Source organism: Mustela putorius, unplaced genomic scaffold (genome assembly GCF_011764305.1).
Source record: "Mustela putorius furo isolate JIRA1106 unplaced genomic scaffold, ASM1176430v1.1 tig00003859_pilon_pilon_pilon, whole genome shotgun sequence".
Lineage (NCBI taxonomy): Eukaryota > Metazoa > Chordata > Mammalia > Carnivora > Mustelidae > Mustela > Mustela putorius.
The window spans coordinates 34,896,973-34,921,766 of NW_025422011.1; the positions used below are offsets into that span (position 1 = coordinate 34,896,973).

Consider the following 24,794-nt stretch of genomic DNA (forward strand, 5'->3'; position numbering starts at 1 on the left):
AATCGTGTTTTATAATAAAATCTTTTAAAAAATAAAATATATTTCAAAATGTAATATACATGGAAGAATGAACACTAGTAGATTCTTACACGAGGCTCTGGAGATTGCACTGTGGGTTTTTCAAAGCATCAGTCACAAATTTTATTCCATCATCTCCCAAGATATTGTCCGCCAAGCACAAATGTGTCAACCTTTTGTTGTTGATGACAGCCAAAGAAAGATCCTCACAACCAGCTACTGTGAGGCCACAGCTTTCTAGGCTGAAGGAGAAACACAGGAAGGGAGCAGTCAAATCACAAAGTTCCTGTTTCTCCTCTCCTTTGTAGGGACACTAGCTGGTATTTACACCCCCTATACTTCTACCATAGAATCAAAATGCCACTGCAGCTATGTACAGAGAAGAAAAGGAGGAAAACAGTAAAAATAAGCAGTCATGAAGAAAAGTAGCATTTAAAAGCCAAATAGAGTTCATCCAGGCTTGACAAATGAGCCAAGTGGTGTCAAGGCCCATGCGGTTTGCCCTATCAGCTCTTCACTAAGCCACACCAGGACCACGCAAAGGAACCCAGGAAAACAAATTAGCAAAACTCACGACAGTCTCTCTAGGTGACACTTGGGATGTCCTAAGGCCTCACACAACAGCTTGATTCCATCATCCAATAGGTGATTGGTCGACAAATTCAGAAATCTCAGGCTCTGGCTTCTGAGGAGAGCCTTAGAGATATTTAGACAGCAAACTGTAGTTAGGTTGCAGGATTCCAAGCTGGAAAACAGTGCAGAAGAGCAGAGGACCCTCCTCAGAGAAGAGCTATGACCACCACTCACCAGCTAGAGGGTGTTGTCTCCCAGGCTTTGTGACCCATTCTGAAGACCAGCTTCCCTCTGGAGTGAGTTCTTTAACTAGGACATGGCTCTGATAATCAGGAAGTGGAGGGGTAGGAGGCTTGTCTCTTCTATCCCCACCTCCCCTATTCCCTATGAAAATATGTATTTATTATTTGTGAGTGAGCAAAAGCATGCATATAGGGGAGGAAAAAGAGAAAAATTCTTAAGACCCCCTGCTGAAGGGCTTGATCCTACCACCCTGAGATCATGACCTGAGGAAAATCAATAGTCGAATACTTAACTGACCAAGCCACCCAGGTGCCCCCCTAAAAAATATTTTTAAATGATAATCTTTTTTTAAACTAGGAGACATTTCCTCCAACTACATACAACATGGAAGGTGGACTGAAGGGCATTGTGTCCTACCACTCTGACTTCTGAAACAAATGGGCAGAAGTCAGGAGCACAAGTTGTGATTCCCACAGTAGCAGACCACTTACTTATACATGGGAGTCAGTTCATGTTTTATGAGGAACCCAGTCCTTGAGAGTAAAAACAAGAAGTGAATCAAAAATAATAGTTTCAAAAATAAAGTAGGGAGGGGCGCCTAGGTGGCTCAGTTGTTAAGCATCTGCCTTCAGCTCAGATCATGATCCCAGCGTCCTGGGATCCAGCCGGCATCCCACTCCCTGCTTAGCAGGAAGCCTGCTTCTCCCTCTCCTGCTGTGTCCCTCTCTGTCAAATAAATAAATACAAACTTAAAAAAAAAATAAGTAAAGGAGGGGAGAAGAAGAAAGGAAGAAGTGCATGTAGAGTCCACACTTTTAGAGACTCCTATATTTAGAGACCACTTGTCCTGGGAGAAGGTAGGGCCTGATACCAGCTCTTAGTAAGAGGAGGCAGGGGGCAGCAGGTTCTAGGAACTTGGGAGTTGCTCTAGTTACTTCTTTGAATCAAGCACTTACCAACTTAGTTCCTCGGGAATTGGTTCTCTTCATCAAAATAAGGGTGTACATAGGTAGGAAAGAGAAGCTCCCTCCTCAGTCCCGAATTAGACCTCAGTGGATGACTTAGGATACAGCCTAAGGCTGAAAACCCCAACTTGCCCTGAAAAAGTGTTACGGACCGAACTGTGTTCCCCAAAATTCATGTTGAAGGCTGAACTCCCAATGTGACTGTATTTGGAGACAAGGCCTTTAAGGAGATAATTAAGGTTAAATGAGGTCATAAGTGGGGACTCCTGATTCAACAGGACTGGTGTCCTTACAAGAGAGGAACCAGGAATGGGCACACACACACAAAAGGCACGTGAAGGCACTGTGAGAAAGGGGCTATCTACAAGCCTAAGAGAGAAGTCTCACCAGAAATGCATCCTGCCTGCACCTTGATCTTCAACTTCCAGGCTCCAAACCAAGGAATAAATTTTTCTGCTTAAGCCACCCAGTCCGTGGTATAGAGTGATAAAAAGGGGTGGGGGGAGGGCAGGGGAAACACCTGGGTGGCTCAGTTGGTTAAATGCATGCCTTTGTCTTGGGTCATGATCCCGGGGTCCTGGGATCCCATGGAGCTTCCTGCTCCACAGGGAGCCTGCTTCTGCCTCTGCCTCCCTCTCTGTCTTGCATGAATTAAATTTAAAAAAAAAGTTAGACTGAGTCTGCTTATCACTGCCCCCACCCCTTACCATTAGTGCATTCTTTCCTGAAAGCATTCAAAGATGCAATGAATACACATATGGCTGCACTTAAATATGAAAAATTTTAAATCCTTATAAATTCTAGGTTTTTTAAATTTAGGAAATGGAGAGATGGAACTGTACAATGCGGGGAGAGGGGCAGTCTTCAGTATGGGGATGGGACCAGTTAAAAGTCCAATCAGGAGGAAATCACCCTGAATCTACTGATTTCTGCTATTCCATATTGTGAAAATAAATTGAAGCTGGCCTGATGAACAGCAAATCAGGGCTGTAAATGTCTATTTGGATGGATAAAAGTCTCAATTACAACAAAAATAACTCACAACTTACCTCAGATTCTGTAGTTTACACTCTGGGTGTTTCAAGGCTTCGCATAATGACTTTACTCCATTGTCCCCTATATCACTCCCTTTCAGGTCAAGGTGCATCAGATTCTGGTTGTCAATCAAAGAATTAGCAATATCCTGACAACCACCAGGGAAAGAAAGAAATCTCAACCTTCAGAGGAAAAATATGCAGGAGGAATTACAAAATTATCTCTGTCCTATTTACAGTATTCCCTTGATCTTCAAATCCAACTCTTTGATATCTAAATAGTCCTGTTATTTCTTATCTTACTTGGAGTTTCTCTTATTTCACGGATGGTTATAAAGTTTCTTAGTAAAACAGCTGGGTTACAACTTAGATGTCCATTACATCCTGACAACTAATATTCTCAACTTATTTTGACCTTGGAGAAAAAGAAGGTGGTAACATCAGGAAAAGCAGAAGGGTAGTTTCTGATCTCAATTTCAATAGAAACTACTGGAATAATGGGGGGATATTCCAAATATTTCAATTACAGCATTAGTTCACAATATTTATTTTAAAGATTTTATTTATTTGACAGATGGAGATCACAAGTAGGCAGAGAAACAGGCAGAGAGAGAGGAAGAAGCAGGCTCCCCGCTGAGCAGAGAGCCCGATGTGGGGCTCCATCCCAGGACCCTAAGACCATGACCTGAGCCGAAGGCAGAGGTTTTAAACCACTGAGCCACCCAGTCACCCCAGTGCACAATATTTAATCCTTTAAATAACCCAAGGTGAGTTCATAGTTAATATCAAGTGTTTGATGTGCATCATTAGCAAAACATATTATTGCAAAATATGCTGTCATCTCATGGACTCTGTTAGATGTACAGAGATAGCCCAAAGCTAAATTAAATACACCCATCTTTCTTCCTAGTTATCTGCTACTCAGGCACTGTTAGCTATATCTGATCTTTTTTAAGTGCCTCTGCTAGCCCACAATGCCCAGTATGTTCACACTGCTAACTGTTCAAAACATCCCTTTGTAATATCACCTCTCCCCCCTTTTGTCTACCACCTACCCCTCACCCTCACCCTCCTTCAGGCCAGGCATAAGAAAACAAAACTTTCACCTATTTACAGCACTAGCCATCATCATCTGATAAAAATGCCTAATGTAGGGGCACCTGGGTGGCTCAGTGGGTTAAAGCCGCTGCCTTCAGCTCAGGTCATGACTCCCAGAGTTCTGGGATCGAGCCCCATATCGGGTTCTTTGCTTGGCAGGGAGACTGCTTCCTTCTGTCTCTCTGCCTACTTGTGATCTCTGTCAAATAAATAAATAAATAAAATATTTTAAAAAATGCCTAATGTACTTATTAAATGCAAACTGAAAATGCAATTTCATGTGTTAAGGAAAAGGGACTTGAGAAAGGAAGGCCACTCTATGGTGGGAAAGACTAAGCTGCCTTCATGGTGTCGTCCCCCATGGAGCCCTCACATTCTAGAAGAGGAATCCATTTAGCCCAAAAGAAAGCAATAGCTCTTATTAGGGGTTTAGACTGGTGACATTCATGGAAAGGGAAATGTAGGGGAGATGTCTGGGGGCAAAGGAAGAGGATTTCCTGGAACCCCTTAATCAGGACTTCTGCACAGTCACCTACATATCCACATGCAAAACCAGGCCAAATCTGATTACTTGGAACCTAAGGACAATCTCACTAAAAACATGGAGGTTCCAAGGAAAATACTTAGGGGGAAGCCTGCCCACCTCAAAAAAGAACATCAATTTCCAGTACTAATGATTTGTTCAGCACTCAGTACATATTCCTGAGCACTGATTACGCAAAAGTTATGAGCACTAATGGATGGCCACTGAGTACAGGCATAAGTAGGATCAGTTCCAGCTCCCAGTAGTCAGTGGACAAGGTTGAAAGATGTGTAAACCAGCCCATGTAAATAAGTGACAGGGTCTGTAGAATCAAATTAAGGCATAATAACGACTGAAATAGCAAATGTTGGCAAGGATGAGGAGCAGCAGGGACTTTCCTATACTGCTGGTAAACCTGAAAAATAGTATAACCACTCTCAAGAGCTAGTTGGCAATTTCCCAACAAGTTAACACCCATCTGTGAACTAACAATTCCATTCTGAAATACTAGCCCAAGAGATGAAAACCTGTGTCACACAGAAAAAAATGTGTCCGAATATAGTCCTAACAGCCTTATTTCATAATGGCACCAAACTGGAAACAGCCCAGGTGTCTATTCAAAAGAGAATGCTGGAGTCGGTCTATCATACAATGGCAGGTGTATCAATAATGAACTACTGAAGCATACAACTACCTACATGGGTAAATTTTTTTAAGTATCATGTTGAGCAAAAGAATACTGACACAACAAGTACATACTGGCCATATGAAACAATCTCAATCATTTACAGGAACAGAACAAGCTAACCTATAGCAATAAAAGGTTAGAAAGGGGTTGCTCCTGAGACTGGATAGGGTAAGAAAACTGAACAGAAGTGAGTAGAAGGAAATTTCAGGTGATATGTTTTCTGTCTTATTTTGAATACTGCTCACTAGGTGTACACAATCATCAAAAAAAAAAAAAAACCCAGAAAACAAAATAAAACAAAAATGAGATACATCTGTGTATTTTATTAAAAGTAAACTACTCAATAGAAAAATAAAACAGTATGCTCCAGAACTCACCTTTGAAATTGCTGTTGAACTGCCTAGAATGCCTTATCTCTTTGTTGTTCTTCATCTAGGAAATTCCTTATCAAGCCTCAAAACCCAGATGTCGACAGCTGCTACACTCCATGCAATCTTTCCCAGAAGAAGCTAGTTATGCCCCCACATCCCCAGAGATTTCCACTGTGGTGTTCTTAGAGTATTCTACACAGAGGATTTTAAGTATTTATTACTGGATCTACCTAATAAGTAGCAGCAAGAGGTGGGCCAAAGAAAGAAGTTGAAATAACTCCACAAAGTGTTCTCATGCCGAACTTACAATAGTTTTTGTAGTTTACAGTTTGGATGCCTCAGTTCTTGATAAAAAGTCTTCATGGCTAATTCACCGAGGTTGCTATGACACAGTTCCAGTTCTCTCAAGTGCTCATTTGTATGAAGCACAGAACAGAGATCTTGCCAACAATGAGTAAAGTGACCATCATCCCTTTGCCTAAACAATCAAGGAAAAAAAAAAAAAAGACAGGTGTAGCTCTTTCAGCCCATGCAAATCTCAGAAGATGGTATCAGGTGGAAGTAAGCTATTCTGGAAATGGCGAGTGCACCATTGCCAGCCTGGCATGGGCACAGTCCCCCAACAGTCTTCCTCTTGGCACTCCAAGAGGCTTTGTTTGCTCAAAAACTCCCTCACCCCTTCAACACACAAAGTTACACTAGAGAGACTTTGTTTTGGAGGATGAGACTTAGGAAGGATGACAGAGGTCTTCAAATGTCCAAAAAGCCAGTATCAAGAAGAAAAATAATCTAAGACCACAGAGTGAGTATAGGAGTAGTGGGTAGAGATCCAGACACAGGGGTGGAGGTTAAGAACCACAGTTTACGAGCTGCAGTTCTCCAGTGTACTAGATACCTGACTTTAGGTAAATCACATCAGTGCTATGAACTTTGAGCTTTCTTCATCTGTGAAATGGAAATTCTGTCTCCCTTCATGGGATTGTGAGGATCTAATAGTCAAGTTAAGTGCACACACAAAAGCACTCTAGATTTGTAAGTATTAGGCATACTTTCAATAAGCTTGTTATAAACAAAGGTTAATAAGGAGCAAAACAGATCGCCTTATAAGCGTAAGCTCTGGAACAAAACAGTCCTGAGCCCCAACTCTGCCATTCGCTAACATGGGTGATTCTGGCAGTGCTACTAATGTTATACTACTTATGTTAGTATGTCTCCACTGCTGCTCTTTGAACAATGAAGATAATGGTATCTATTTCTTAGGATTACTGTGAAGATTCAGTAGGACAATCTATAGAAAACGCTTGGCAAATGTTTTCCGCTGTAAATGCTTACAACTGATAGCTGCCCTTATTCATATTAAAATATATAAAAATCTAGCATGTTGCTTTATACAAACAGCTCCTGTAGGAGAGGGAAGAAGTATCTTTTTCCTTGTGCCCTCCTACCTTCTAGAGGGGCCCTGTAAATTGGACTGACAAATGACAGATTAATAAGAGAACAGCATCCCAGTTATATTAGCATGTGCATTGTGGATACACATGGGTGAAATTTGTGAGGAGTAACTTAAAGGGTTAGGTAGAATTTGGAGTTTATATAGTTAATTTAGCAGGAAAAAAGCAGGGGGAGAAAAGTCACTTGTAGAAAAACAAATGACTTGTTGGAAAGATAAATGTACCCTAAAGAAAAAAGATGAGACATGATAGTTTATGACAGTGTCTGTCTGGTTATGGGGTCAACTTCTGTCTCTAAGAAGAAAGTAGAGAAATTGCTTCCAGGGAGGGGATTTAAGACAGTTGAGTTCTTTTTGGAGGCTCTGCTTCTAGGCAGGTGAGGCATTTCAGGAACTCATATGCCTTCAGCTCAAAATACTTATGGGAATGCCTAAGTGGCTCATTTGGTTAAGCCACTGCCTTTGGCTCAGGTCATGATCCCAGGGTCCTGGAATCAAGTCCCACATCAGGCTCCTTGCTCAGTGGGGAGCCTGCTTCTCTCTCTGCCTCTGTCTGCCACTCTGCCTGCTTGTGCACTCTCTCTCTCTGACAAATAAATAAATAACTTCTTTAAAAAATACTTCTTATGGAAAAGTGGCATATTTAGGGGTGGCATATCCTGATCTCCATCACTACTCAATAAATACTGACTCTCCCATATCTTACTTACCTTGGATTGGATAACATTGCAGGGTTCTGTCTCTATATCACCTGAAGTCTTAAATTTGACAAAACTAGGTAATAAATCATTCAAACATTTAAGTGCTTACTATGTAGAAATGCCATAGGATATAATGGTGAACAGGAGAGATGCTGTTAAATTTACAACATTGTTATATTATAGAAGACACTAACCCACCTGTAATGTGCCTCTTAAAGCACTGGGTTCTCAGACTTAATTTAGCAACAATGCCAGCTCTAATATTAGGTTACACTAGGACACAGGTGAGGGGAAGGCAGCATGAGGACTAGCAATATAATAGCCAGAATGCCTTCCTAATATTATTAGGCATAAAATACACTCTAATGCACTGGGTTCAAATCACAGCTCTGATCAGAACCACTAAGTCAGAATTGAGAAAACAGACAAGATTATTTACAATACCCCAAGGACAGTAAAGATCACAGCATCCCAGCCTATGATTCTACTCCCACAGCAGAAAAGAAATATGTAGGTCCTTATAAGAGACATGGTTCTGCAACTGTACGTAATGGTAGTGAGGCAACGTGGGTCAAGTTAGAAAACCAAGGACTTAACAATCAGTTTGACCTCTAGTCAAGTTGATATCTTCTTGATACCTCAGGGTTTTTACTAGTAAAATGGAAATAACAGCATCTTCCTGGGATTGTTGAGATGCATTGAGTTGAGACTCAGAACACTGTTGGGTATGTGTCAAGCAGAAGCTAGCTACTGTCTGATGTGTGCTTGAATCAATAATGGTACACTTACTTTATAGGTGAACTACTGTGAATCGCAGTTTTGTAATCCCAAAAATAGAGATATGCTTTTGACCAGCATCAAATAGGATAATTGGTTAAATATCCCATGTGCTATATAACTATATGTCACATAGTAAGCCCTCAATTTCAGTTAAATCTAGAGATAATCCCATAATTCAATTCTTCCCTTAGACATAGACGGATAGAGTCAGAAAAGGAACTCATGGAAGGGAAGAAGGTAAAATAGGCTTCAAATGCTAATGATTCATTTATTCTTTCAAAATATTCATTCAACTCCTACTATTTCTTATCCAAATCAGACTCTCCTGTTACATGTTAAAGGGCTGAGACCTTTCATGAACTACAAAGCAAAGGATGACCTCTGTCTAGGCAATGGGGAAGGTGAGCTAGGTTGGTAGCTTACAGAGGAACAGAGCCCAGACAGATGCCCTGTGTCAACTAGCTTCAGCAAGAAATTCCTGGTCTCTAGTCCTTCTAGAGTGCATTCTTTTAAAAGTTAAATATATGTTCCACAGTGGATCCAACTTTGTGCTAGGTCACATGCCTCCCTGAGGACTAAAGATTATTTCTAGTTGTTAAGATTAAGAGGGTTGCCAGGTAATTGCTGTCAGCCACGCCCCTTTTTTGAGATTGCCCTCAGACCAAGACAGTCATTTCAGGCAAGTTTTTGTCCTTTTCCCATCAGTAGCCACAACTGGTCAATATGGGTTTTGGTGTTTGGCCTCCTTGCCTCAAGGTGGGGCAACTCTGAAGGTAATCCTGGCTCTGGGACCTCAGCTAAACAAGTCCCCTCCCCTCTCTCTGGTGAAATTTCCTTCCATCACTCCCAGGACAGGGCACTTACCAAAGTGCAGCTGGGCGGCTTGAGTTTAACATTGTCTCACATGACACAGTTACAGACAGTTTAACGGCCCGTAAGTATTGGCAGTGCTTAAGGCAGAATGAAGACACAAGCAAGTGGACTTTCTCACAAACATCAATAACAGCCTTTTGGAAAGGTTTCATTGCCTGGCTTATAAATGCTTCATCTTGAGTCTCATACAGACAGAGAAACAACTCCAGAAATTCTAACTGTGTTGGAAAATGTTCACTCTTCCCCAGGATCTCCAGCCACTGAAGGATCTTCCCTTTTATCTCCAGTGACATTGTACAGTTCAAAGTTGTCTCCAGTTGTTTCACTAGATCTTCATTCAAAAGGCCAAACAAAAAGCATTTCATCTGTGTCAAATGGGGATCTTGGCCACTGTTGGCTTCAAGCAATAGCTTCACATCTTCAAATGACTGAAGGGAACGGTCCCTGGTCTCCCAGTTGTCTTTCAATACATAGAACATAGCTGCAAGAAACTCCTGAACATGCAGGTGGGTAAACACATAGCAATTTTCATACTCCGTGTCCTTTTGAAGGATATTCCTGTCCAGGAAAATCGACACATCCGATTTAGTTAACCCATGCTTTCTGAGATCTTCCCTGTAGAACACAGATGTCAGAGTCCACACTCCTCTGGCAGCCAAGTGGCACAGGCTCCTCAGTTGGGATTGGTTGGGTAGACTAGTACAGCTTCCATCTACTGGTGCGAAGAAGCTAGAGATATAGCAGGTGAACAGAGTGGTGGTTGTTTTGCAGGTTAATGAGACATCACCACCCATCTCCATCTGCTGATCCAGATAGGTGCAGATGGCGCAGCACACCAGGGGGACTTTGCACATGCTGAAAAGCTTCTCATTGCTTCTTAGTGAGTTGAATACCTGGAAGGCCCTCTTCTTGTCTTCAAAAAACTGATAAATATACTCCTTTCTTGCACTCTCGGACATACCCAGCAGCTCTACAGAACGCTGGTTCTTCAACAAAGGCTTTAGTTTCTTACAAGCTGTAGGTCTCGTTGTCACCAATAAAGATGACTCAGGGAGCATCACTTTCCTCAGCAGACTACTCATAAGGAAGGACACTGGGTGTACCTGGGTCCAGTCTTCACATAGCACAAATTCAGGTTCCTCAAAGGCAAAGTTCAGTTCATCAAAACTATCAATAATAAAAAGGAGACTACTTGGCTCAGACATTATCCTTTCAATAGGACCTTCCCTGCTGGGCCAGTCCTTTGATATCATTTGAACAAAGCTTTGTTCTCTCAACTGGTTGATTTCTCTTGCATTGAAATAAAAAACATAGCTAAACCTCTGCTGATAGAGATTGCCCTGGGCCCAATCTACTATTGCTTTTCTCACCAAGGTTGTTTTCCCAACTCCAGCAGCCCCCTGGAGCACGACAGTCTGGGGCTGCTCACCGGTTTTCACATCCACGTTGAATAGATGTTCCAACAGTTCTTGATGTTCCTGAGCAACTCCAAGATGGAAATCTTCAGGTTCTCCAAACAAAGACTTCTTATCCCACATGATACAAAATTTTTCCTTTATTTGGATTCTGTATTCTGTTCCATCACCTAAGTCAGAATATAGCAGGGAAAAACAAAACAAAACAAGAACCCAAAGATATATATGATCAAGGCAAATTCTATGAATTACAAAATTACAGTGTTAAGAATACTCTACTCGGCTCAAATCAAAGTGCAGCTGGTTTATTTAATATTTTTATAAAATTTTTAATTTATTTGACAGAGAGAGAGGGAAATACACGGAGAGAGCAAGCACAAGCAGGGGAGAATGGCAGGCAGGGGAGAAGTGGGCTTCCTGCTCAGAAAGGAGCCGGATGTGGGCCTTGGTCCCAAGACCAGGGGTCATGACCCGAGCCGAAGGCAGTTGTTCAACTGACTAAACCACTTAGGCACCCCAAGTGCAGCTGGTTTAGATAAGAATGTAAGTAAAACAAACAGAAAACCTGCATAAGAAACTGAAAAAACAAAACTGAACATGCAGAAGGATGACTTTGGAGTAGAAAGTAAAAATTAGATTCACTCTACAAATATGTTCTCTTAATACAAATACCATATGATTTCACTCATATGTGAAATTTAAAAAACAAAACAGGGGCACCTGGGTGGCTCAGTGGGTTAAAGCCTCTGCCTTCGGCTCAGGTCATGATCTCAGGGTCCTGGAATCGAGCCCCGCATTGGGCTCTCTGTTCAGCGGGGAACCTGCTTCCCCCTCTCTCTCTGTCTGCCTCTCTGCCTACTTGTGATCTCTCTGTCAAATAAATAAAAAATCTAAAAAGAAAACAAACAGGTGAACACAGGGGAAGGGAAAGAAAAATATGAAAACTGAGAGGAAGACAAACTGTAAGAGATGCTGGACTCTAGGAAACAAACTGAGAGTTGCTAGAGGGGAGGTGGATGTGAGATGATGGGATAATTGGGTGAAGGACATTAAGGAGGGCACTTGATGTAATGAGTACTGGGGTTATATGCAACTGATAAATCACTAATTTCTCCCCCTGAAACTAATAGTACACTGTATATTAACTAACTTGAAATTAAATAAAACAAAAAAAGAAATTTTTCTTTGTACTTTTCCTCTACAGAAAAAAAAGAGGACTATATGGAGGACCTGAAGATACATATGAATCCACAGATCAAAATAATCCGCTTTATAGTAAAACATTAATAGAAATGAACATTGAAGCATAGCCTGAAGAATATTAAAAAGAAAAGAAAAGAAAAGAAAAGTATTCCCTTTCCTAGATATGTCTCCTCAGGCTTGGGAAACAAAAAGCAAAAATAAACTACTGAGACTGCAAGAATATAAAAATCTTCTGCAGAGCAAAGGAAACAAATCAATAAAACTAACACACAACTTATTGAATGGGAGAAGATATTTGCAAAGGATGTACCTGACAAAGGTACAAACTATATAGAGAACTTCTACAATTCAGGGCACCTGGCTTACTCAGTCTGTGGAGCATGTGACTGACTCTTGGTTGTAAGTTCAAGCCCCATGTTGGGTGTAGAGATTACTTAACATTAAAAAAAAAAAAAAAAAAAAAGACACCTACAACTCGATATTGAAAAAATAATCTGGTTAAAAATGGGAAGACAAAGGGGCGCCTGGGTGGCTCAGTAGGTTAAAGCCTTTGCCTTTGGCTCAGGTCATGATCTCAAGGTCTTGGGATCGAGTCCCACATCAGGCTCTCTGCTCAGCAGGAAGCCTGCTTCCTCCTCTCTCTCTGCGTGCCTCTCTGCCTACTTGTGATCTCTATCTGTCAAATAAATAAATAAAATCTTTAAAAAATGGGAAGACATGTACATGAAAAAGTGCTCCACATCACTCAGCATCAGGGAAATACAAATCAAAACCACAATTAGATACTACCTCACGCCAGTGAGAATGGCTAAAATCAACAGGTCAGGAAATGACAGATGCTGGCAAGAACATGGAGAGAGGGGAACCCTCCTATGCTGTTGGTGGGAATGCAAGCTGGTGCAGCCACTCTGGAAAACAGCGTGGAGGTTCCTCAAAAAGTTGAAAATAGAGCTACCCTATGACCCAGGAATTGCACTACTGGGTATTTACCCTAAAGATACCGATGTAGTGATCTGAAGAGGCACATGCACCCCAATGTTTATAGCAACAATGTCCACAATAGCCAAATTATGGAAAGAATCTAGATGTCCATCAACAGATGAATGGATAAAGATGTGGTGTATACACACACACACACACACACACGAATACTATGCAGCCATCAAAAGAAATGAAATCTTGCCATTTGCAACAACATGGATGGAACTAGAGGGTATTAAGCTGAGTGAAATAAGTCAATCAGAGAAAGACAATTATCACATGATCTCCCTGATATGAGGAATTTGAGAAGCAAAGTCAGGGGTTGTGGGGAGTAGGGATGGAAAAAATGAAAAAAGATGGGATCGGAAGGGAGAAAAATCATAAGACTCTTAATCTCACAAAACAAATTGAGCGTTGCTGGAGGGTGGGGGGCAGGGATAGGGTGGCTAGGTTATGGACATTGGGGAGGTTATGCTATGGTGAGTACTGTGAAATGTTTAAACCTGACGATTCATAGACCTGTACCCCTGGGGCAAATAATACATTATATGTTAATAATAAAATTTGGGGGGCGCCTGGGTGGCTCTGTGGGTGAAGCCTCTGCCTTTGGCTCAGGTCCTGGTCTCAGGGTCCTGGGGTAGAGCCCTCTATCGGGATCTCTGCTCAGTGGGGAGCCTGCTTCCCCCCCTCTCTCTATGCCTACCTCTCTGCCTACTTGTGATCTCTCTCTGTCAAATAAATAAATAAAATCTTTAAAAACAACTTTTTAAAAAAATGGAATCTCCAAAGAACACCTACAGATGGCCAACAGATACAAGAAAAGATGCTCAATATCACTCAACATCAGGGAAATGCAAATCAAAACTATACTGAGTTATCACTTCACACCAGTCAGAATGGCTCAAATTAACAACACAGGAAACAACAGATATTGCTGAAGATACGGAGAAAAAGAAACCTTCATGCACTGTTGGTGGGAATGCAAACTGGTGCAGCCACAATGGAAAACAGCATGCAGGTTCCTCCAAAAATTAAAAATAGAATTAACATATGATCTAGTAATTCCACCACTGGGTATTTGCCACAGAATAGAAAACACTAATTCAAAAAGATATGTGCATCCCTATGTTTATTTTAACAGTACTTACAATTGCCAGACATAGAAGCTCCCAAATGTTTATTGATAGATGAATGGATAAATAAGTGGTGTATGTACTATGGAATATTACTCAGCCGTAAGAAGAATGAAAATTGGTCATCTGCAACAACATGGATGGATCTAGAGAATATAATGCTAAGTGAAATAAGTCAGAGAGACAAATACCACATGGTTTCACTCCTATGTGGAATTTAAGAAACAAAATAAATGGAAAAAGAAAAAAAAGGAAAACCAAGAAACAGACTCTTAACTATAGAGAACAAAATTATGGTTACCAGGGGGGATGGGTGGAATAGGTGACGGAGATTCAGAGTATACTTATTTCCAAATCTGAAAACAGAGGACACATCTACTCACCCTGCACTGTCTCCTGACCATCTTGTTCCTCTTGTGTCCTGGCATCATCTGGTCCCATGGTCTGGGCTGTCCCTGTGACAGGTTCCAACAGGATCATGAGATTTACCAAAAGACAAGGGGGGCTTTAGTGACAGCTAGAACAGGGGCTAGAATGGTCCTCGCTGGTCCAATTCTATGACATCTGGGCTTAAGAAATAGGAACCAAGAGAGCTTCAGACTCCACAGCTTAGCTAAGGGAAAAGTGATGTGGTATGAGCACCACTGGAGCAGGACCTCTTGCCAGGCCCTCCCACCATCCTGTCACTCTAGTCTAAGTCTGTCTCCTGTCTACCTGGACCTTCCAGGAATATGGTGAGGCTTCTGGGAAATAATGAATACAACTTTGTAGGTGTAAGGCCTTGTAAAGAATATAAGAAAGAAATTTTTGAGGTCTGTAATATTTCATACTTAGGAATGCAAAAAAAAAATCAACATGGCTTATGCCCCTTGATATTTTACCCATTCCTCATACTTTAGCAAAGATTTTAAGTCCTATTCTAAGTTATTTAAAATTTAATGCAGCCTTTGACTATTTGCAGTTCAGGCAAAGGAACACTAGATGGGACAATTCTTATTATTCAATTGCTTTAATCATTCTAACTGGTACAAGATGGATGAATTACCCCCAGCTAAAGGAGTCAGACTGAGTAATAGTACTCAGAACCCTCCAGTCTCCTCAGGGTTTCTCAAATGATCCAACAATGGTGTAATCCCCAAGTCCCTTTTATAGAACCTTGTTGATGGGCCTCAGGAAGCACATCCTTCCCCCAGCCCCAGATCAGTCCCCAGCATCATTCAGAGTTGATCTCTGCTGTTGCTCTCTCACACAGATCCTTCAGGTTCATCTTGCCAAAGATTTTGAGAGCCACATTCCAGGCTCGCTCCCCTGGATAATATTTTTTCATCAAACTAGCCAGGTCCTTTCGCTTGGCCTTCTTCACCTCAGCCTAGGGTATCTGGCAGCCCCTGGGCTCCACGGTCTCATTCTTTAAAAGTAACTTGAACTTATTCAATTCCTCTTTGTTTAGCTCCTCCAAATACAACAGCAGTCCAAAATCGTGAAAGAAGGAAGATGACGACCCATCTGTCATCTTGCTATGGATCAATATTCAGGCTTCAGTGAGAAAAAAACAGTCAGAAGAATATGAGTGGAACACCTGAGTGGTACAGTCAGTTGAGGGTCTGACTCTTGGTTTCTGCTCAGGTAATTATCTCAGGTTTGGGAGATGGAGCCCCATGTAGGGCTCCACGCTCAGTGTAGAGTCTGCTTAAGGCTCTGTTCCTCTCCCTCTGCTCCCCCACCCCTGCACACTAAAATAAAAAATAAATCCTTAAAGAAAAAGCATAAGAGACTCAAACTCAGGAAACAGAGGGTTGCTGTGGGGGGCGGGGATGGAGTGGCTGGATGGACATTGGGGAGGGTAGGTGTTGTGGTCAGCACTGGGTGTTGTGTGAGACTGATAAATCATAGACCTGTACTCCTGAAATAATACATGTATGTTAATAAAAAAGAGCTAAAGGTAATTAAAAAATAAAGAGCAAGTTCATTAAAAATATGAGTAACAGGACTGATAGAAAAAATTAGAAAATGAAATGCCTTTAAAAATATAGATGAATTCTGCAAACACACGGTGAAATCCCCAGTGTTAGGCTCAGTACATACTGGCCCCTGTACTACTGTCGTAAAAACATTACTCTAATACAGATCAGTGTAGCTTTCTTCCACTTTCCCAAAGTTACCCCCAGTCCCACCACTTATGAGCCATAAGAAATGAAGGCAATTCATCTCTCTGAGCCTCAGCTGACTCTCCTGAAGAGAGGAGATCAGAATCACCCCCAGAGAACTGCGGTATGGATGAAACAAGGTAGAGTTAATCTATCACCCAGCACAGACTGGCAGCCCTCCCATGCCTTCTCTCCCCAAACTCACCCATACCTCAACCCATAAAACATTGTTATACCTCCCCCCCCACCAACAAACACACCATTACTTTTGAAGCACAACTGGAATATGCCACCATCTACCTCTTTCTGTCCTGTCATCGCTAGTCACAAATCCATACACAGCCACTGAGGGTCGGCATTCCCAGGTCACAAGCTCCTTTCACACTCACTCACCAGTACTACACGTTCTGGATGTGTTCTGCGTTAAAGCTCACCCAAAACTGCATTCTCTCACATCACTGACATTCTCTCACAGCAGCTCCTGTGACCATGTTCCACTCCAACTTTTCATTCTGATGCTCTCACTCCTGACTATATCAGCAAGGACTACTCAGACTTAACCCGCAGACACCTTTAACATATTCTCTCCTAATACCTTCCAGATAACAATTTCTTGCCCTCCCTCCTACTGCGACAGTTCTTCAAATACAATCAAATCCTCTTATTTTGAGGCCTGTTTTCCTCTTATTTATCAGCCGCTTAAGAGCCTTACTCAGTTTCTTATTCAGCACAGGCACTTTCAGTTAATCACTTACATGGTTTAAGTGGTGTCCTCAAGTGTCTCATCTCTTGAGCAACTGGCTAGAGAGAGCTAGTAAGTGGTACAGACAGAACTCTAGAGATCTTTCTGTCCTCCAAAATCCTTCCTCTAATCTTGCTAATGGGCCTGGAGAAGGAAGAGGAAGGAAATAAAAATGTACAGAAGGGGGATTTTACTTCTTAAGCAATAAGTGAATTGTCTCAAAATTACATAGTAAATCAGGACTTTATCCTACAGTAATTAGGGAGCAATCAGCTATTTTAGGATCTTGGTTTTGTGCGTGTGTGTGTGTGTTTGTGTGTTTTAACTATATTGCAGAAATATTCTAGATTCTAGATTAGGATGTGACCAAAACAGCTTCCATAGTAAGATTTTTAAAAGAAACAAAAAGGAATACATTTGAGGAATCTTCAAAGGACCTCAACTGTAATTTCTCAAGGACCAAAAGGCTTCTCCCTAACCACTCAGTCCTTCTCACTGACATATAAACATGTGCAAATCTAGTCTTACATAAATGTTCTTTACTCCACATCTGCTGCTTCATGCTCAAACTTCTTCAGAGTCTTCTATACATAACCTATTAATCCTCCACAGTCCACCGCAATCTCACTTTTGCAACCAGAATTCCATGGAGATAACTGATACCAATTACCACCCTGTTGCAAAACCCAGCAGGTATTTATTTTGGGACTCAACTGTCATATGTATAAGAAAACAGTCCCTACTTCTGCAAAGATTAGAAGTTAATGTACACACTTAACTTACAGGGTGTCATACTACACTAACTGTTGTTTTCACAATGTTTTACTTCTTGATGTTCTCTTTCCCCTTTGCTTTCATAAACCCACACTTTCTTCAAATTCCCTCTTGCCTTTCTGGGTGTCTCTGTAAGCCAAGATCTGTAAGGTTTTGAATCCTATTGGGTTTCTACTACTCCAGGAGGTCTACAATTCTGACAGAAAGTACCATATACTCTGGCCTCCTTCCCAAAGGTTTTATGCTATTCTGGAAGGAACTATTCTTTTTGTTCTATGGTCTTCCTTTGTTTATATTTTTGGGAAGAGGAAAACAGATGCTGTCTGTCTGGTGTTGCTCTTCTTCTGTGAAGGCATTCCTAAATTCCAACATGTTCTGAACTAAAATGGGAATCCATGGTCTAAGAGAATTTATTTCTTTTTTAATGTTTGTTTGTTTTTAATTTTATTTATTTATTTGACAGAGATCACAAGTAGGCAGAGAGGCAGGCAGAGAGAGAGGAGGAAGCAGGCTCCCTGCTGAGCAGAAAGCCCAATGAGGGGCTCGATCCCAGGACCCTGAGATCATGACCTGAGCCGAAGGCAGAGGCTTTAACCCACTGAGCCACCCAGGCGCCCTGAGAATTTATTTCAATTTGTAAATTTATTGATGTAAATGTTTGCCCCTTATAATTAAAGCACATTTGTTCAAAATATTCATTCAGCACATGTTAATGATGACCACATTTGATAAGGATCCACAGTGTATATAGGTTCTTTATGAACATTTTCTGTAGTCTTAAAATAGTCCTGAAACTTGCCCAGGTTACGGATTTGTCAAGTAGCCAATCAAACTACAAAGCTCATTCATTCTCTTTCTATTAGGTACCACTGCTTTTTAATTTCACTTTATTTTTCTAGGCACAAGGAATTTAGGGTTAAATGCAATCTGTGTGACCATGTTCTGATACTGAACTCTGCACTGAACAGTGGGCTTTGGGAAGAGGAGGATCTCTAAATATGTAATGGAAATCTTCTGAGCACTAGCAGGACTCTAAAACACAAAGGAAGGAGGGTTTCTTTTCTAGAAAGGATAGAAAAAAGGTCTGAGATGAAGTGACATTTTAATATAAAAAAACGGGATATTCCCACCCTTTTCATACACTATTGCCTGATTTTCTTTCTTGGTAGCTCTGATGGAATCTTCTGTAACAGTTTTTCAAACTTAGGACTACTAAAATTGTAGGCCAGATAATTCTTTGACGGGCACTTTTACGCACTGCAGAATGTTTAGCAGCAGCATTGCTGGCACCTACCCACTAGATGCCATTAGAACTTTCGATCTCCTACATCTGTGGGAAAGTGTCTTCAGAAATTGCCAGATGTCTCCAGGGCAGCAAACTGTCCCAGGCTGAAACCACTTCCAAAGCCTTACCCTCTATTGCTGAATATGTAACTGAATTAGTCCCTCTCTAGGATGCTACCATAACAAACAAGCAAATTAGCAGGATAGATAACTCAGGAAAAGACAATCTAATAAGATTTTATGTATGACAGAAGGAATACTGTAATTGAAAAGGGAAATATTTCAGTGCAGATTATTAGGATAACTAGTAAGTCATTCAGAAAAAAATTAGTGTCCTTATAGAGTAAAGCTCAGAGTAAATCAGTAAGCCATTGATACTTCAAACCAAATGGGGAAAAATAGTGAATATTCATTTACACCTTAGGAGTGGAGGGATTTTCCAGCTTGGGCACAATAAGGAAAATGAGAATCTGGACAGCTGTTAGGAGATAGTGTTATCTCCTAATGTTGAAATTAAAACATTTTGTCCATAAGAAATCAAAAACCAGTGGGAAATCAAAAGAAAAATAGCAAAAAATTTTATAGGAAATTTGGCAAATAGAGTTGGAATATAAATCAGTAAAAACCACTTCAGAACTGTTGACATTTAATAAAACTGTAGATATCCAATCTGACTCAGGTATTTGTTCTAATACTCTTCTACAAGAAGAGGAATCAGGGCTTATTGGAGAAACTGCAGATGCTAGGGCTGGAGCTGAGAATACATCAGATAAGCTAGAACTTATACTGCCAGAAAGGAAAAAGGACAGGGTGGGTCAAAAAGACATGGGCAAGTGGAAGAGTTCCCACTGGCCAAAATAACATACTGTTTTATCATAACCCAAAGCAGAAAGCAAATATTCATGGGACATAGATAAATTCATAAATTCATAAATTCATAGGACATAGGACATTCATAGGACATAGATAAATAACTGAATGAATAAATGGGGGGAAAGGGAAAACTCTCTCTTACAGAAGAATTCCAAATATGTTATATAGATTTTCCCTCTTTCAGGAAGTAGATCTTAATCTTATTCCACTCCTCCTCAGGAGTGTGGACTGTGCTTAGCAATCTGTTAAGTGGGGAGACCTAATAAATATGGTCTCTGCCTGGCGATCAGGACACGATCACGGTTATCAGTCACACATCATTGTTAATTGTATGTACCAATGATAATGATGTGATGAGAATGGTATGTCCCCACTGTCCTAGTCCTCCCCTGAACCCCAATCCCAATCTATACATAAAGAAGACATCAAGACACACCCAAAAAGACATACTACAAAATACCTGACCCATACTTCTCAAAATTGTTAGGATTATCTAACAACAACAACAACAACAACAAAAAGCAGGAGGCAGCACAAAGAGAAATCAAGGAATCAATCCTATTTACAATTGCACCAAAACTGGTAAGATATCTAGGAACCAAACTAACCAAAGAGGTAAAGAATCTGTATTCTGGGGGCGCCTGGGTGGCTCAGTGGGTTAAGCCGCTGCCTTCGGCTCAGGTCATGATCTCAGGGTCCTGGGATCGAGTCCCACATCAGGCTCTCTGCTCGGCAGGGAGCCTGCTTCCCTCTCTCTCTCTCTCTCTCTCTGCCTGCCTCTCTGCCTACTTGTGATTTCTCTCTGTCAAATAAATAAATAAAATCTTTAAAAAAAATCTGTATTCTGAAAACTATAGAACACTTATGAAAGAAATTGAGGAAGACACAACGAAACGGAAAATCATTTGACACTCATGGTTTGGAAGAATATTGTTAAAATATTTATACTACCCAAAGCAGTCTATACATTCAATGCAATCCCTATCAAAATACCACCAGCATTTTCCATAGAGCTGCAACAAACAATCCTAAAATTTGATGGAACCAGAAAGGACCCCAAACAGCCAAAAGAATGTTGAGCAAAAACAACAACAACACAAAACCAAACAAGACCTGGATATCACAATTCCAGACTTTAACAAAGCTGTAATCATCAAGATAGTATGGTGCTAGAACAAAAACAGACACAAAGATCAATGGAACAGAATAGAGAACCCAGAAATGGACCCCCAACTATATGGTTACCTAATCTTCGACAAAGTAGGAAAAAACATCCAATGGAGAAAAGACAGTTTCTTCAACAAATGGTGTTGGAAAAATTGGACAGCCACATGCAGAAGGATGAAACCACTTATGCCATACACAAAAATAAACTCAAAATGGACTAAAGACCTAAATGTGAGACAAGAATCCATCAAAATCCTAGAAGAGAACAGAGGCAGCAACCTTTATAACCTTGGACATGGCAACTTTTGGCTAGACAGGTCTCCAAAGGCAAAAATAAACTACTGGGACTGCATTAAGATAAAAAGCTTCTGCATAGCAAAGGAAACAACAAAACTAAAAGACAACCGACAGAATGGGAGAAGGTATTTGCAATGACATATCAGATAAAGGACTAATATCCAAAATCTATAAAGAACTTATAAAACTCAACACCCAAAAAACCCCAAAAAACCCAGTCAAGAAATGGGCAGAAGACATGAACAGACACTTTTCCAAAGCAGCATACAAAAGGCTAACAGAGGAGTACTTGGGTGGCTCCATCAGTTAAGCCTCAGACTCTCAATTTTGGTTCAGGTCATAAAATCAGGGTCCTGAGATTGAGCTCCAGGCTGGGCTCCACCCTCAGCCAAGAGGCTCCTTCAGATTCTCTCTCCCTTTCCCTCTCCCTCTGCCCCTGTCCTTGCTCACTCACATGTGGAGCACACACATGTTTGCATGCTCTCTCTAAAAATAAATTTTTAAAAAATGTCCAACAGACACACAAAAAAATGCTCAATATCACTCATCAGGGAAATACAAATCAAAACCACAATGAGCTACAACTACACACCTGTCAAAATGGCTAAAATTAACAACTCAGGAAAAAACAGATGTTGGTGAGGATGCAGAGAAAGGGGAACTCTCTTACACTGTGGGTAGGAATGCAAACTGGTTTAACCACTCTGGAAAACAGTATGGAGGGTCCTCAAAAAATTAAAATAGAACTACCCTATGTCCCAGCAAATTGCATTATTTATCCAAAGGACAAAAAATAGTGATTTAAAGGGGTACATGCACCCCCATGTTTATAGAAGCAATGTTCACAACAGCCAAAATATGGAAAGAGCCTAAATGTTCATTGATGGATGAATGGGTAAAGAAGATGTGATGTGATGTGATGTGATGTGATGTGATGTGTGTGTGTGTGTGTGTCTGCAGACACACATACAATAGAATATTATTCAGCCATCAAAAAGAATGAAATCCTGCCATTTGCAAGGATGTGGATAGAACTAAAGGACCCAGAGTGTATTATGCTAAGTGCAGTCAGAGAAAGACAAATACCATATGATTTCACTCATGTGAAACTTAAAACAGATGAACATAGGGAGGGAAAGAAAAATAGAATATAGAGAGGGAGGTAAACTATAAGAGACTCAAGTATAGGGAATAAACAGGGCTGCTGGAGGGGAAGTGGGTGGGCGATGGGGTAACTTGGTAATAGGCATTAAGAAAGGCAAGTGATGTAATGAAAACTGGGTGTTATATGCTCCTGATGAATCACTAAATTCTCCCTCTGAAACTAATACTAAATAAAAACATAAAAATATATGTTAACTTGAATTCAAATAAAATCTTAAAAGAAAAAAAAAATGGCAGGAGGGAGTGGGAGGGCTGAGAAACTGTCACAGACCAGAGGAGACAAGATGACCAAATGTAATAGATATTCTGGAAAAGATCCAAGAACAGAAAAAGAACTTGGAAACACTAGTGAAATGTGAATTAAGGGTGACTTAGCTGATTTTCTTAATTGCCTTAGTGGTTTTAAATCTACTACAGTAAGACAAGATGTTAAACTAGGAGAAATTGGGTAAGGAGTACATAAGAACTCTTTCTGCAAATCTAGAACTATTTTATAATAAAATGCTTATTTTTTAGACAGCTGGGTGGCTCAGTCATTAAGCGTCTGCCTTTAGATCAGGTCATGATCCCAGGGTCCTGGGATCAAGCTCCACGTCAGGCTCCCTGCTCTGCAGGGAGTCTGCTTCTCCCTTTCCCACTTCCCCTGCTTGTGTTCACTCTCTTGCTGTGTCTCTCTCTGTATCAAATAAATAAACAAAATCTTTTTTAAAATGCTTATTTTAATTGGAGATACACATCCCTTACAGCCTAACAATGACAGTCCTCAGAATACACCCAACAGAAATGTGTGCACAAATACTAAGAGACATCTAAGAAAAGCCATAGCAGCATTGTTTGTAATTCCCAAGTACTTGAAAAGACCTAAGAGCCCACCTATGATAGAACCAGTAAGTAAATTGTGGTAAATTCATACAATGAAATCCTACACAGCAATGAAAAGAGAGGATATGAAGCTACCTGCTAGGATGAATCTCACAAACATTATCAGTGAAAGAAGCCAAGAAAGAAACCCAAGAAAATTATATACCATAGAATTCCATTTACAAAAAGATCAAAATTAGGGGTACCTGGCTGGCTCAGTTGAAAGAGCATGCAACTCTTGATCTTATGAGTCTGAGCCCCATGTTGGGTGTAGAGGTGACTTAATAAACTTTATAAAGAGATCAAAACTGAAAAAAGAAAGCCAAACTATACTCTTTATGGATGCATGTATAAGTGATAAAGCCATACTTTTTAAATGGGCTAGTACGGAGGTAACTACCTATAAAAGTAACAGCACCTCTGTAGGGAGGGAGGTATTCATGATCAGGGAGATGCCCCTGGGGTGCATGGGCACTGGCAATGTTCTTTTCCTTGACTTTGTATTGGTTTATATGGATGATCATTTGGTAATCACTCACTAAGCTGCACATTTCTTTAATGCAGACTTCTATATCAATTATAGTTCACACTAAAAAATGATTTTAAAAAGGTTCATATTTTCAGAAAGACATAATACAAATAGATTAGAAAAGCAATAAAAGCAAGTTATTGCTAAAAGCCTATTCATACAGAGAAGGAAAGAGGTAAATGGCTATCAAGTATTTCAGAAAATGTTCAATCTGGTGAGATCAAAACTAATACAAACCAGATGATATCACTTCACAATTATCAAAATGGCAAAAGTATTTAGCTGTAAAAAAACAATACAACATGATGATGAGAGTGGAGTGGAGCAGATACTGACACTCTTGGAAAGCTGCGTGTCCACCTACAAAGAACTTTACAAACATGCATGACTTTTTGATCAGTATTCTCCCTCTGGGAAACTATCCAATGGAAATAATCCCAAATATAGAACAAAGTTTTCTGGGTGCCTGGGTGGCTCAGTGGGTTAAACCGCTGCCTTTGGCTCAGGTCATGATCTCAGAGTCCTGGGATCGAGTCCCATATCAGGCTCTCTGCTCAGCAGGGAGCCTGCTTCCCTCTCTCTCTCTCTGCCTGCCTCTCTGTCTGCTTGTGATCTCTGTCAAATCAACAAATAAAATCTTTAGAAAAAAGAATAAAGTTTTCTGCATAAAGCTATTTTTTAAAATAGTAAATAACTGTCAAATTAAAATTCAACTTTGATTAATGAAACAGATGCATTAAAAATATGGCACATGCTAGGGCACCTGGGTGGCTCAGTCAGTTAAGTGACCATCTCTTGATCTCAGCTCAGGTCTCCATCTTAGGATAGAGAGTTCAGGCCTCACGTTTGGCTCCAGGCTGTGTGTGGAGCCTACTTAAAAGATTTTTTTAAAAAATATGGCACACAC

General features: G+C 40.6%; 1 protein-coding gene across 1 annotated transcript in view; it reads right to left on the minus strand.

The window, feature by feature from the left end:
* The window catches only part of LOC101680281 (zinc finger protein 215), a 104,874-nt gene that overhangs the window by 14,215 nt on the left and 65,865 nt on the right, over positions 1-24,794 (minus strand). The window contains exons 6-11 of the mRNA XM_045065871.1: positions 14,433-14,504; positions 9,309-10,902; positions 5,821-5,985; positions 2,849-3,016; positions 593-763; positions 90-260 (exon numbers count right to left, since the gene is read on the minus strand). Of these exons, the coding sequence (XP_044921806.1) occupies positions 90-260; positions 593-763; positions 2,849-3,016; positions 5,821-5,985; positions 9,309-10,902; positions 14,433-14,504 (2,341 nt within the window). The remainder of the gene's footprint in view (positions 1-89; positions 261-592; positions 764-2,848; positions 3,017-5,820; positions 5,986-9,308; positions 10,903-14,432; positions 14,505-24,794) is intronic.